The 15,131-nt window shown below is 37.7% G+C and overlaps 1 protein-coding gene across 2 annotated transcripts in view; it reads right to left on the reverse strand.

The window, feature by feature from the left end:
- Positions 1 to 15,131, reverse strand: part of GPC6 (glypican 6) — a 1,287,247-nt gene that overhangs the window by 35,599 nt on the left and 1,236,517 nt on the right. For both annotated transcript variants that reach the window (XM_072622120.1, XM_072622121.1), the window contains exon 7: positions 1,931 to 2,067. In XM_072622120.1, coding sequence (XP_072478221.1) covers positions 1,931 to 2,067 — 137 coding nt within the window. The remainder of the gene's footprint in view (positions 1 to 1,930; positions 2,068 to 15,131) is intronic.

Genomic DNA, 15,131 nt, shown 5'->3' on the forward strand with positions numbered 1-15,131 from the left:
ACAGGTTTCTATAGTAATAGATGTATATATGTACATATAATATAGCAGGAGTATGCTAGTAAATGGTTAACAACTGGCTCTCTGAAAACATACAGCCTACTTCTAAGTTTAATCTTCATCATTAACATTTTAACTATCACCTTCTTAGCCTAAACAATCAACAAAATGACTTATGTCCTGATTTGTAGTGTTTTTAGATTTCTGAGATAATGCATCCATGGAAAATTTAATAATCAGCTCTCATCAACTGGTACGAGCTGGCTCCAGCATATGCCCTGGTATGCATACTTTAGATAAAAGAATCTCTAATAAATATGTCTCTGAAATGGACATGTTAGATTCAGTGAAATATCAACCAGGTTTCCTGTATCTCTACTATCATGTTTTTTTTAATTTCTTCTTGAATCTTCCTTATTCATTTATCAGATGCAATACAGTTTTTGAAATATTTTGCTATTTTCCTTATATAAGAACTTGCACGTGCTCTAAAACCCAGGAATACAGTGCACAACACACCCCTAAGTTTACCAAAGGCTGCTAGGGAAACACAGATGGGCAACTGTAGCAGCCGGAGAAATTAACATGTTTATTCATTAAGCCATCTGGAAACCCAGTTGCACTTTCTTTCTGAACGATCATTAAGAAAAGACACCTTAGAAGCTGTTAATGCATTGTCAGATTTGCTGACCTCAGTCTCCAAAGGTTGGCTTGATAACAGGTAGGTAGTTAGGTAAACAATTACCAGGTGTTTTAGGGAGACTCGCCAACAACGCTAAGATGAAGATTTAGTATGGAAGGTTTCAATATTTAGGGAACCTGAGAAGATCCCAGTTGTCTCACAGTTGTCTGGTTTTCACTTTACTGAGTTCTTCCTCATATTGTTTTCAAGATCATTAACACAGAAGTCTTGAAAATGCAACTCAGTAACACCAGAAAAAAATCTTAATCAGGACCTGAGTCTTCCCCTCCCCCCAATCCCTCCTACCTCTCAACTATCTCTTGCAGCTGCTTCTGAAGCCAACTTTGGCCTCCTTCGCTAGCTCCTCTTGGACCACATCTGCTCCACACAGCTGCAGCTAGCCCATCAAAGTCTCAGAACAGCCTCCTTTTCTAACTTCCCCACCTGCTGACACATCCCACCCACCCCCAACTCCTACAAAGACCATCCTACCAGCTGCTCAACCCACCTGCAGCCCCACCTCTCAAGTGAGCAGCCTAGACAACACGTGTAGTCTTGCCCTACTTGCCAGCTCCTAAGCTCCTATACCAATCAGTTGTTCTGCTCAATGGAGAACAATCCAAACATTTCAAGAGCTGAACTGAGCAGACCCTTGTCGAATAGTATCTGTGGCATTAATTGCATAAAGTAGATCAGAATCAATCTGCTATCAGGTGATTCAGAAAGGCCTTCCTAGGGAACAGTGGCTGTCAGAACACACTGCGCCTGTGATGTCCCCTGCTCATTGACATCACACCCCCAATGAACAACTCAGTTATCTTGCAAAGGGGAAAAAATTAAAGTTGAATTTTCATTTTCTCCTCCACTTGAGGATAAAAATATGACATGCAAATTTAACCAGGAATAAAAATAGTTTTCCCATCGAAGAGTCATTGAAAGGACATGAAAGGGCTTCTTTGAGATCTCAGAATGTCTGTAATCTGTCATCTGTCATCACCCATTCTCATCCTGAGATTTTAACATTCAGAACAAGGATTCCAAGTTTAATGGCACCTGGAGACTAAGTGCTCCCAGGTCCCCATCAAACCTGTCAATGCTAACAGCTGTCACTGATTGACAACTTCTTCCTCCACCCACAATTACTTTTTCTGAAATGGCCCTGTAAACAAGTCTCAAAAATAGTGACAGGTAAGCGTTCCAAGGCTGCATGGGAAATTCCCATGTTGGTGCTAATGGCGAAGTGGCCCTCACCTGGATTTGCTGTGCCCATTCCAACATTCCTCTTCATTTGACGTGCCAGCTGTCACTCTCTCATCCTTGCAGATGGTGTATGGTAAAGCAGACCAGAACTTTTTGGACAACTTCAGCTTCTCCTTTATGTCTGTAACCTGATCAAGAGACCGAGAGAGGGGATTCCATAAAAAGGGTTTTGTCATAAATACTTTTTTCAGATTCTACACTGGAGCACAAAGCAGGTGAACGTTAAAAGACTCTGGGGGTATGACAAGTGACAATCCTTTACAAGTTCTATGAGAAAACACTGTGCTTTTAGGTCTAATTATAGTGACAAGGGCCTCTTGCCTAGGATGCTTAGTCTTCCTTTCACTTTTAACAGAGAGTTCTCAGGTATTGTAGTTGGTTTGTTGTATTTGTTAGGTTTCAACATCCTTTGCATTAAGTGGTTATAAAGTAAGTAAATTGATTTCAGTTCTTTCCTCCTCTGGGATTCACCTTTCTCAAACATCCAGATCTATTCCTTAGAATTCACCTCCCTTGCAGTCTGGTAAATGCAGCTAGACAGTGTGTCCTAAGATAAGACGCCAGCCCCAACGGTCTACTTGTTTCTGCAAGAAATAAATACGGTAACTAATTCAGTTGCTGGCAGCCTCCCTTGTTCCTGAGTAGTTGATAGAATGGTGCAGCACACATTTGCACTGGGATCAGTGAAACAAATCCAGTTTAGGATTCCTAGTACCAAAATGAGAAAAGAAATTGAATTCAAGTTCATGACCCATTTGGAAGGCTAGACAGGAGAGGTTTAGCAGACTTCTGTAGACAACTTTCACCCAAACAAAAGGCCCTACTGGCCAGGAGAAAAAAGGAAAAATCAATGATGGGAAGCCCTGGCTTGATGAATACGTTTGCTAATGAAACAGTAGGTTTTGTTTTACATTTAGTCTATAAGAAACTCAGGAAAAATTAATGGAAGTAGATGAAATGCACAATATGAGGGAAAACTACTACTAATTACAGGCATTACATCTGAGATTAATATGGCCTTTGGGAAATAGATGCATTTCTCTGTTCACTGTGGATAGGATGGGTTTTTAGGGAACTTTATGAATTACTTTTGAGGAAGGACAATGAGGCTGACGATAGAACTCTGAGAAATCAAGGGCCATTGTTGTATTCTTAACATATCTGTAATTCTAGGACAATGAATGACCCTTTGGGCTCCTTTCTTAACTTTGATTTGAAAGATTGTAGGATCATAGAACTGGGGCTGGAAGTTACCTTAGGAGCTATTTAGCCCAAGCCCTTCATTTTACAAATGAAGAAATTGAGGACTAAGGTTAACTGAATGGCCCAAGGTCACGTGGGTAGGAGGGATAGGATTTGATCATGGATACTTCTGTTCCTTGTGTTGTTTTTGAATAATGAACTACATGGAATGCTCCTTAGACTCTAAGCTGTACTTACTGGAAGAAACATCCAAGATACAATAGCAGAAAGTCCTCCATATACCTTTTTTTTGGCCAAACCTGTGATTTCACTGGGGTAGGGAATTCTGATGAGGAAACTCCCTCCCCCAATGGAGACTGGGAACTGTTCTGCAATTTATACTGCAGCTCTCTATCCTCTATACTCTCACATTCTATACAAATACCATCTGCTTAAGGGTGTGGAAAAAGTACAGGCACAATGATATTGCAGGATTAATTTTAAAGGAGAAAATAGATGTCACCCTCAAACTGGAAAATACCTAGTTCCCACTATGGTTATTGTGATTGATCCAACTGTAGGCACAAATTTTTAATGAAAACCCCATTCCTTTCCCTATAACATACAAACAATTGATAAACACCCTTCCTTTATAGCCCCAACCAATCAATAACTAGGTGAGAAAGGTCTATTGTCGAAATCATCTCTCTAGTAGAACTCCTTCCCTACAGTCTTTAGCCTTCCCATAGGTGAATATTGGACACTGTATGTAGTCCTTCTAAAGAAGGAATTTGTGGCTGTCTGAGATTGCTAATGAGAATCCCTATTTTAATCAAAACACAGCCTTACTTATTTCCAGTGGCCTATTGTGGCGTTCCCTTCTAAGTCTCTAAAAGGAAAGATGACCTCATAGACTATTTTCTGGGGGCAGTCAGACTTTCCCTCTGTAAATACCAAGAGGAAACCAGATGAGTCAAACTCTAGACATAAGCACCATGAGTTTGAAAAGGAACTACTGTCTTTGGGCCCATAATATCAGTTTGGATCCATGCTGCTTCAAGGTACCATAAAATAAGGATGCAACCTTTTGCTCGTGTTTTTTTTTCTTCTTGTGCTTATTTTTACCTATGCACCAAAGCATAAAACTGGATGCATTGTCACTTCTTAAATCATGTCAAAGGTTTGCAATTTCATTTATTTGTGCCCTCTTCCCACCAATGAAGATTCGTGACCTTGCTAAAGCTTACAAGATTTTCTCTTGGGTCTGCTGTGGGAGACAAATCCATCAGACTTCAGTCAACCTATTGCTTATCCTGTTGATACAGGACCATCAAAGTATATTATCCCAATGTTTGCAATATATTAGGAGGTCATGGTGAGATACGGCCACGGTTATTGGTTTGTGACATTATTGAACCAGCTCACTTCCCTCTATTCTGAGAGCAAAGACTCTATTATTAATACTAGCTAACTGTATCCTCACTAGCTAACTGTGTGATCCTCCCAGTACTTGGACGAGAAAGGAATTGGGTGACAGTTTGGGATCTCTCCTCTGTACCTGCTCTTAGGAAAATAGATGATAGTTGACTACTGATGGTAGGTGGGTAACAGCATCTTTGTATATGAAGTATAGCATTTTAAAAAAGGGAAGGGGAGGGTAGCAAACATTTATTAGAAGCCTAATGTTCCTGTGCCAGGAACTGTGCTAAATGCTTTACAGATATTATCTCATTTGATGATAACATAGTATAATACACCAGGATTTTACATTATTTTCCCTGTGCTACCTAAGTCATGATTATTTTCTGCATGCAAACAATGGGAAAATATATTGCCAGATTGTAATGACAGTGCAGATGGCAATAAAAAATGGAAGAGATTAAGAATGGGAGATGAACATTTCTTTAACTCAGATGTTTGTCAGAAAGATTTTTACCTTAGTTTTCAGTGTCTAGGGAATGACTTAATCTCAACACCTGTTATATACTTTTCCATTTTCTTCCTTTCTAAACAACATATACAACTCTAGTTTAATTATACACTCATGACCTTATTTTTTGTCAAAAAGCCAAGCAAAAGGAGGAAAATCAATTGTATGGACTCATAAACAAGCCTCTATTATTTGCCTCTCAGTGCAAAATATGATGGCAAGAATGTGACCCTCAAATCAATAAAAATCCAGGCCTAAGGAAAAAACAGTCCTGGAATCAAATTCAGCATCATTTGTTTCTATCTCTTTTTTTTCTGCTCCAAGGTTGTTTTCCAAGATTTGTTATGATCTAATTTTGAGACAGATCTATGATAGAGAGATACATTTGTAATGGGAACTGGTTCGCATGATCATTCACTGAGCATTTCTGATGTATTTTCCCACATAAAGAAGTTGGGGACTCAGGAGAATCTCAATAAAATGTAATGGGAGTACCATGGAGATTTTGGAGCATATATAGATATATAACTGGGTTAGGGCTGCTAAGTTCATGCTGAATGATTGCACAGTCTTGAAATTGAGTATGGCTGCAGAGTTAGGTCTGAGGAAGGGGGCACTAAAAAGGCATTAGTCTCTCTTGGTCTCTTTCTCTTAACTTCTCTTTGGCTGACTTTTTCCTGCTATGTGACATTGGGGGAGAGAGAATGTAGTAAGGGCAGAGGCCTGGGACTTTCTCTTCTCTGAGGCTGACAAATGAGACTTGTATTCACAGATCTTAGTTCTTAGCTGTCCCAGGGTCTCCTCTTTTGTTTTAGGTGAAGGAAGTTGGAGTTTATAATCTGTGAATTTTGAAAGGTCAAGAGAGTAAGTCTTCCTGGAGTCTGGGAATCTGAGAGTTTGGGAGTTGAGTACTCACCAAGTTTTATAGCCCGCACAGAATCAATGCCCCAAGGAACAAAGAATGACTCAGGCTAGTGCTAGCTTAGATCTCATCCAGCATTGATGCTTCATTTGGGTGTGAATTTGGTGGGACTCTGTAGAAACTGTAAGTCTGAGCTCTCTCCTCCCAGAGATGGAGGGGGTATAGGTGTTGAGGAGAAAAGTTTGTATTTCGGCTCCTCCAGTAGCTTCAAAGTAAACATCCTTTTGTAAATGCTAATTGATATTAAGTGGTAAAAGAGAACTGAGAAACCAGTCATTCCTGGCTAACAGTGGGGGGTGGGTAACATACCCAGAAAAGGTACCAAAAAAAAAAACCAACCCCAAAATAAAACTCTCAAATTTGGTATGCATATATTTGTTATGAGTTTTATTTTTGTTTTCCAGTTTTTCCCAGTGGGGGTGTGGGGAGCAGAGAGAATAAATGCTTGTTAATTGAAAAGAAATTTAAAAAGATTTTACAAGGAAAAAATGAAAGGTGATATATTGAAAACAAAACAAAACCTACCTGATGTTCTTCACATATTTGCCCTCTTTTACTCTTTGCCCTTACCTGTCCTTTTTACAGAGGCACAGTGGGATAAAAGGGAAAGCAGTTACTTTCTTCTTCCCCTCTGATGGCTAAGAGGAGTGAAGCACTCCTTCAGAACTAGGAAACTCAAAGGGAAGCATTTCTATATTATTGTGGATTTGTAAATCCATGTTGGAGTTGTCAGCTGCAAGTTAGTCAACCACAAGTTTAACTGAGATGATTGTGCATAAGAGGGAGAGAAAGAGAAAAAAAAACTTAAGGATCAGGCTGAACTAGATGGAAGTCAGTTTAAAAAATAAAAAAAAGGATCCTTGGGATTTCCTTATATTCCTGAAAGCCTAGGGTTGAAAAAAAAATCCATACCTTTAAGAACAAGATGTGTGTGAGTGACTTAAAAGGGAAGCCGTGTTTCTGAGAAAAAGCAAACTAGTAGGGAGGCTGTACCAGCTTAACCAGGTGACTTTATCCCAGGCCCTTCATATGGGTGAAGTTCAGCCTGGTTCCCAAAACTATTTTCTCTCTACCCTTAAGGCTATCCACAGGTAGACTCAAAGTAGGTCAGAGACTGGTGTTTTATTGGAACTATTGACTATTCTACTGTTTCACTTCTTCTACAGTTCAATTGTCTTGTTTTACTTGTCGTAATAGCTATGTTTATAGCTCATCACTTTCCAAGTTAAGAAACAGGTTCATTCTTACTGCTTTTTGGTCAATTTTCCTAATTTTTTTCTTGAAATTTTTGGGTTTTTAATCTTTTTTTCCCCTCTTTTATCCATCTCCTCTGTCTTCTCCCTGTACCTTTCTCTTGTTTCCTCTCCCAGTGGAAAGAGTTGTGGAAAGAGTCTTGGTTAGCCTGACCTCAATTCATATCTCACTTTTGACATCTACTTAATTTCTCAGTGCTCTAGGCCACTTTTAAAAACTCTAAGTTGCAGAATAAGTTGCCAAATTACATGGGTAGAGAGTGTTTCCTCATTAGGAGAACTCCCTACCCTGAAGATATCATGGGTGTAGACAAAAACAAAATAGACACAATGATGTGTGTGCATGCACGCATGTAGATGTCTGATATGTTTTGGACTTTTTTGTTCCTTGATCCAGAACTACATTTTTTCAAGATCATTTTTGCTGTCCTCCCTTGCGCTCATTTGCGCACCAAAGTCACAAGTAATCAAAGTGTAAGCTAACTTAATGTGGAGATTATTGTCTAAGTTCTTCAAGCTTCTTTATCCTCTGTGATGGATGATGGTTGATCATCAAGGCACATTCACAGTGGCGTGATTATTTGTATTTATCATGAAAACTGGAAAATAAGATGACCAATTGTTTATTATGTTATTGGATTTTATTTGTTTGGGTTAAGGTTAGTTGTTCTAGGAACAAATTAAAGAGTAAAAAACGATTCTTTCAATTTACTAACTCTATCTTATTCTTTTTTCATAAAATTATTTTATTTGTTTTCAGTGTTCTACAATCACTTCCACATATCTTAGATTTTTTTCCCCTCCTTCCCTGACCAGTTTTTAAGAAATAGGTTCTTTCTTTTTTAGGTCCTTTATTTGCCTTTCTCTGGTGAAGTGATCTCATTCTACTTATCCTTTCTAATATTAGCTGGAGCTTCTTTGTGTCTTCTGGTATTATTCACTCATTGCTATAAAGAACACCAGCTTGGATAAAGTTCTACTCTTCTAATACTGTATCCATGGGGAAGCTAGGTGGTGTCGCAGATAGGGCACTGGGCTTGGAAGACTCATCTTCCTGAGTTCGGATCCAGCCTCAAACACTTATTAGGTGTGTGACCTGGGCAAGTTACTTAACCCCATTTGCCTCAGTTTCCTCATCTGTAAAATGAGCTGGAAAAGAAAACGACTAAGCATCCCAGTACCTTTGATAAGAAAACCACAAATGGAGTCACGAAGAGTCAGACACGATCGAAATGACACAGCATCCACAAAAAATATGCACTAATGTTGGCCATCCACTGAGAGTAGCAACAGTTACACTGTTAGCAGATGACTTTAACACTGTATCATCCTTATCACTTTCTTCTTATTTTCTCCTTTCTGTTTCTGAAAACAGAAGGGGACTGCACAGGACTAAGGGTCATGTTGTATTTTCATTGATACCATGGTCAGATCACGAAATGGATAGTAGAAGCAGAACAGGTATTACTTCATGACATAGGAGCTACTTCCAGTAATTAAAATTGGCTGATGTCATTTGTGGGAATTATGTTAATGAATAACTTACAGAATTTGAGAACAATATAAATCTTGCGGAACCTTGAGAACAATAATTTTCTGCGATGGATTTGTCTGCAGACAAAAGGTAATACCTGATTTGTCCAGAGCTCACAATTGTGGAATTCTAAACCATTTCTATAAAAGAGCCTCTAATATAGTAATAAGGGCGGGGAAAGCCTTAACTTTAGCAAAATCCCTTTCAAAAGGTCCACATACTTTACTTGGTTGAAGTCAGTGAAGTCATCCTTAGGCCAGGTGACTTAGAATCATGAAAAGAATGAGGGAGCACATTTAGAAAAAGAGATATGACAGTAGCAAGATGTGACAGCTGACACAGGGGGAGGAGAGAGGAGAACTATAAAACATGGAGGGAAGAGCCATAAAACATAGCAGTTTGGCAACATTTAGCACACGGATAAACAGTCCTACATGTCTCTGTAGTGTCTGAGCACATCACTTTACAGCAAAATAGTAAAATAAATGGTGGCAGTACCTAGCATGGTGTCTCACAAATAATAGATATTTAAGAATGCTTTGCTCTATGAATTACCGAGTAAATACATGGAGTCACTGTGAGATGGTTAAAATGTGCTCAGCATATTATGCTTTAAATGGTAGTTATTGAGAACATTTTCTTCGACGGAATACTTCCCTAGGATTGGAAAAATGGAAGATTATTGTATATTGGATCTTTCCAATGTTATGGATACTGAGCTCTGTGGTATGGAAAATGTTATGAAATATAGTATCTACTACCATATCAAGGCCAAAATCTTTAGAATGTCATTTAATGTTCTCTACAATCTGATTCAAATGCTTCTCTTTAGCTTGATAGTATAATGGATAGAATGTTAATCTTGGATGCTTAATAAGTCTTAATAATAAGGCTTAATAAGGCTTAATAAATGCCTAAGTAAGGCATTTAACTTCTGTGAACCTCAGATCCCTCATCACAAAAATAGGGATAGCAATAGCACCTACATCACATGGTTATGGAGAGGATCAAATGAGGTAAAATGTATAAATTGTTTTGTAAATCATAAAGTGCGTATAACTCATCATCGTCATTATTAATTTTGTCAGACTCCACTATGTCAATGGAACACTTGAACCAGTTTGGAGAGAAATGATATTCCCTAAACCCAAATTGCATTTTCTTTCTTCTGTTCACTGCTAATACCGTTCCCCTTGCCAGGAATACCTTTCCTCCCTTCTTTGCCGATTTAAATCTGATACTACCCATCTTTCCTCCTCTGCACTTAGTTTATGGCTCTGCTATGGCAATTAACCTCTACTGCTTTGCATCACAGATATTTGTTTCTGTGTTTTATTTTGCCTGTTGAGTTATAAACATTTTGGGGGATGTGATTGTGTTTTGTGTCTTTCCCAACTGTGTATCCTTCCAAGTGCTTGCCTTAAATTTAATGGCACCCAATTAATACTACTTATGAATGAAGGTACAGGTAAGTCACTAAAATAGTTGGTTACCTCTTTAGAAAATTTGTTTCCCTATCAAAGACAATAATCTCAGAATTTTGGGTTCTCTGTTGTATGATGCCTTCTGTCTCTCTTTTGGAGAAGAAGGGAGCATAGGTGTAATCAATCTCTTCAGGATTAGACCGTATCCTGAAAAAAAAAAAGAGTTCAGGGACCAGTGTTTTGGTATAACATCCTTAACATTCTCATTAGGATTCTGTTTCCCTGTATGCTCAAGTAACATGCTATGTGATGGCACCACTGAACTTTGGAGCCAAAAGATCTGGCTGTAGGTCCCAGTTCTACTATTAAGCAAATCATTTATCCTTTCCTGGCTTGAATTTTCCTTATATGTAAGGTAGGGATAATATCACTTGTACTACCTACCTCATAGGTTCATTGTAAGCAAAATACTTCGTAAATCGGACACACACACATGTGTGTACATACACACATAAATACATATACACACACACCATAACTATATATGTCTATAACTATACATGTGTATATATTATATATGTATATATAGGTATATGTATGTATATATGTATATGTAGTGTGTGTGTATGTGTAAGTGTGTGTATAGTGTCCCAAAGGTTTACTGCAATTTTAAGTTACTAAAGCTTATAACTGCACTAAGACTTTGAGGACATCTTATATATGTGTGCATGTATATAAACATATATATATATTGGTAATGTATACACATATGCATATATAATATAGTATTAAGGTTATATTACATCAATAGCCAGTTTTTATGGATATTTCTGGAAGGTTAATCAAATCAAAATTGCCAATGCTACTGGAAAGATGGTGTCAAATATATTCCCCTGTGGTTCCACAATATCCCTATAATTTTCCAAATCGAAATAGCCCTCCCTGACTATTTCTCCTAAGTGTATTTCTCCCCCCATTAGAATATAAGTACTGTGAGGGAAATGATTGTCTTCATTTTTATCTTTGTATACCCAGAGCTTAGCACAACGCTTGGCACATAGTAAACTCTTAATGCTTGTCTATTCATTCATTTAAGATACTGGGTCCTTTGGGTAACCCAGAAACAGTAAGAAAAATGCCACCACCAACAAATCATAGTGTGACCATTTGAAAAAGGAAGCATATTGTCTAGCAGCTTTCCTTTGTTTTCCCAAAGAGTGTGCTTTTGAATTCTGATTTCCAGACTTTACTTGGTTATTGCCATTGTAAAGAAGGGGGATTCTTTGATAGTTCATGTTAGAATCTTTTCTCTAAAAGATTCAGCTCATGTTTGCACATCAGCTTATCTGTGATCCAAAGCCAATCTGAATCCCTCACTTCCTCTGTATTGTCACTTTCATGTCTTTCCCTGTCCTGCCATTACTAGGTGGTCACATTCAGATCTAAGAACAACCTGAACCATTTCCTGAACCAAAACACACACCCTCTCCAGCATATATGTTCTGGAGACCTAGGTGTGATGGCCTGCTTGCTTATGATTTCATAAGAACTATAACAAGGCTATTATACCTGTCTGAAAAATAATGGAATGAAATGTAAATTATATATGTATATTTATATATATGCATATATATACCATCTTTAGAAAAATGATTCTAAATATTTTATGAGCTTTACAGTAAATAATATATTGAAAAAGAAACAATGTGAATATTTTATGAGGTAGCAGGTCCTTTGTTAGTTTTGGAAAGAAATCTGTTTGTAGAAATAAAGATCTTAAATCTTCCTTGTGGATTCTTTGCTATATTTAATTGAGTTATAGGTAACTTTCATTCTGTTAAATATTCTTCATGCCTTGAGATTACTAGGATCTAACTCCTGAGATGCTAATCCCTCTCTAATTCAGAAAGCTCTCTACTCATGTAGCATCAATTAATTCAATTCAATTCAATTCTCTGAATTCTATCAGTAATCAAGGCTTCCCAAGCTTCGAAAAATAAAATCAAGTCTTATTAATGCATCTATTTGGCATTTTAAAAATTCGTTTCAAATTGTCAGGAGTAGAACACTCAAAGTTGAACAACATAGGAAGGGCTACTGTTTTTCTGAATCAATAAATAAATATTTATTTTGGTATCCGCTATGTTGCAGACAATGTCTTAGGTGTGGGCATTGGAAAGACAAAAATTAAATAATTCCTGTGCTCAAAGAATTTAACGTTCTCTTGGGAGCAACATGTACATACATAACTACATAGATAAGAAGTAAAAAATCCATATAAGGCAATTAAAAGCCACTGCCCTCAAAAATTCTTTAAATTTTATCAGGGTATCAACACATCCACATGGGTAAACAAAATATATACAAGAGAAATTGAAGGAGAGGTACTAGCAGCAAGGTGGGGAATGGGAACAGAAAAGGTTGATGTAGGAGATGGTATTTGAGCTGAGCTTTGAAGAAAGCCAGAGACTTTAAGAGGTAGAGGGGAAAGGAGAGTATAGTACAAACATGGGAGACAGCTGGGGGAAAAGCTTGCCTATTAAGGGCTAAGTCTTTTACACTGAAGACAAAGGAACATGTCCAGTCCCTATACTAGGTTGATGCTTAATCTAGTCTCAAATTCAGGCCTCTCAAAAAGCTCATTGAGCACTTTCTTTACATTAGATTTTCTGAAATCTAAGGCCTCAGTTTTATTTGACCATATTATGCGGATTTCTAAAGGGGTCTGGAGCTGGCAGAAGAACAAAATAAATACGTTTAGCAGAACTATATTTTCTTTTAAGGAATTCCTCATTGTGACTTGAGAGAGAATCTCAGGGTTCTAGGAGACATTGTCAGTTTCAAAATGATGCTTTTAGCACACACAATACTCATAACACTGTACAAAGGACCTGAACTAAGCTAAAGGTGAAATTATCCCCACATTCTAGAGTAGTAATGCACATTATCAGGACACTAGTTCATAGAGAGTCAGTCTATTTAGCATAGATGATCTATTTCTGCCTGACTGCATTTGTCTATTGTTACGTAGGGATGGTTAGCATTACTCCCAGAGGAAAAGCACATGTGTGTTTTATAGGCAAAACAAGAAATTCATCACTCATTCTTAACTTTCTCCAGGGAGGGAAAAATGGAATGGAAAAGTTTTAAATGGAAAGTCAATTCAGTTTCCAGACAAGATGATTCCATTAAGGGCATGACTGAGAAAGAGTTCTTTTATAGAAATATGATGCTCCTCAAAGGAGGGGCCATGAGAAACAGGTCTCTTATACTGTTTGGGTTAGCTTTTGGCAGAAGGGTAAAAAAACCTTGGATCAGTCCTTCAGTTTGGTACTCATTAATACAGCATGGTGAAGTTCAAAGGTCACAGGATTTGCTTTCAAGTTCCAACAGTATTGCTTACTAGTATGACCTTGGGCAAACATCTCCTCTCTTTAGACCTCAGTTTCCTGCACATGTATAACCTGTATCACATTGCTTACCATCTCAGGGAGGGGAGAAGGGAGAGAATTTGTAACCCAAAACTTAAAAAAAAACAAGACAAATGTTAAAAAATTCTTTTAACATGTAATTGGGAGAAAAAAGAACATATTATTTCAAAAAAGTGAAAGGGTTGAACTAGATTACTTCTAAGATCTTTTTCAATTCTAAATCTATGACCCTGTGAATATTGCACTGAGAATACTCAACAAAATTATTATCTGATTCTAGGTTGGTAATTGTATTAAAAGGTCCATTGTATTACCAGAAGATTTATATTAAGAGTAAGAAGATAAAGAGTCTCCTAATCCTGACCACCTCCAAGAGGTCTTTCCTGACTCCCCCAGTTGCAATTCCCTCAAGTCTCCTTCCTCAACCACTTCATGTTTATTTGTATATATCCTTTATTTATTTATCTGTGAAGCTGTTGTATTCCCACTCTCTCCCCCTAAAGTATAATCTCCCTGAGGGCAGGGATTGCCTCACTTTTGTATTTATATCTTCTGTGCTTGCACAGCTCATAATGGATGCTTGTTGACTAACCCTAGAACAGTACTACTTTGGAGTTGCTATATTTATAGAATTATTTACTTCAAGCTGTTGAGAATCTGAGCAAATTCAAGCTGGATTTGGACAACAGGACCATGGGATCACAGATCTATAACTGGACCTTAGAATCCATCTAGTGCAACATCCTCTCCTTACAAATGAGGAAACTAAAGCCAAGAGAGGTTAAATGACATGTCCAGGGCCATGCAGGTAGGTAAGTATATGAATGATGGGTTCATAAGGGATTTTCATATCTCTAACATTCAGAAACAGATATCACAGAGGAATATCAGGTTCTACCACAAAATCTTCCATAGAATTGCACATGATGAACCATTGTTCTGGTCTGAAATGTCATTTGTTATGTTTTCATGGTATTAGCTGATATATTCATTCAACAAACACTTGGTGAGTACCTTTGGGTCCTAGGTAGTTTCATCATTTGTAAAATGGGGCTAATAATAACACCCACATCTCAAAACTATTGTCAGGATTAAATGAGATAATATTGCAAAGCGTTTAGCACAATGCTTGGCCCATGGTAGTTCTATAGAAACGCTGGTTATTACGATTATTAGGCACTAAGAAAGATGTAAAGATCAATTATCTGGTCCCTGTTTTCAGGGAATTAATAATCAAACAGGGAGATAAGATCCCCAATATGCATTAGTTGTGAAAGAACCCCTGTCCAGGCCTAAATTAGGCAGATGTTTCCAAACACATCTGTATTATTTGCCTTAAATATTTTATTTCCTCCCTGTTACTCCTGTACCAAGGGAATGTGTCAAAGGCAAACGAAGGTAGGAACTTGGCCTGTTGACCACAAGTCCTGGGAGTCTGGGAGTTACTTATTGTAACTCCTGATTTTTTTTTTTTACCTGGAAAATTCCCCTCTTACTAATGACCTACCGTTCAGTA

Source organism: Notamacropus eugenii, chromosome 6, assembly GCF_028372415.1.
Source record: "Notamacropus eugenii isolate mMacEug1 chromosome 6, mMacEug1.pri_v2, whole genome shotgun sequence".
In the NCBI taxonomy this organism is placed as follows: domain Eukaryota; kingdom Metazoa; phylum Chordata; class Mammalia; order Diprotodontia; family Macropodidae; genus Notamacropus; species Notamacropus eugenii.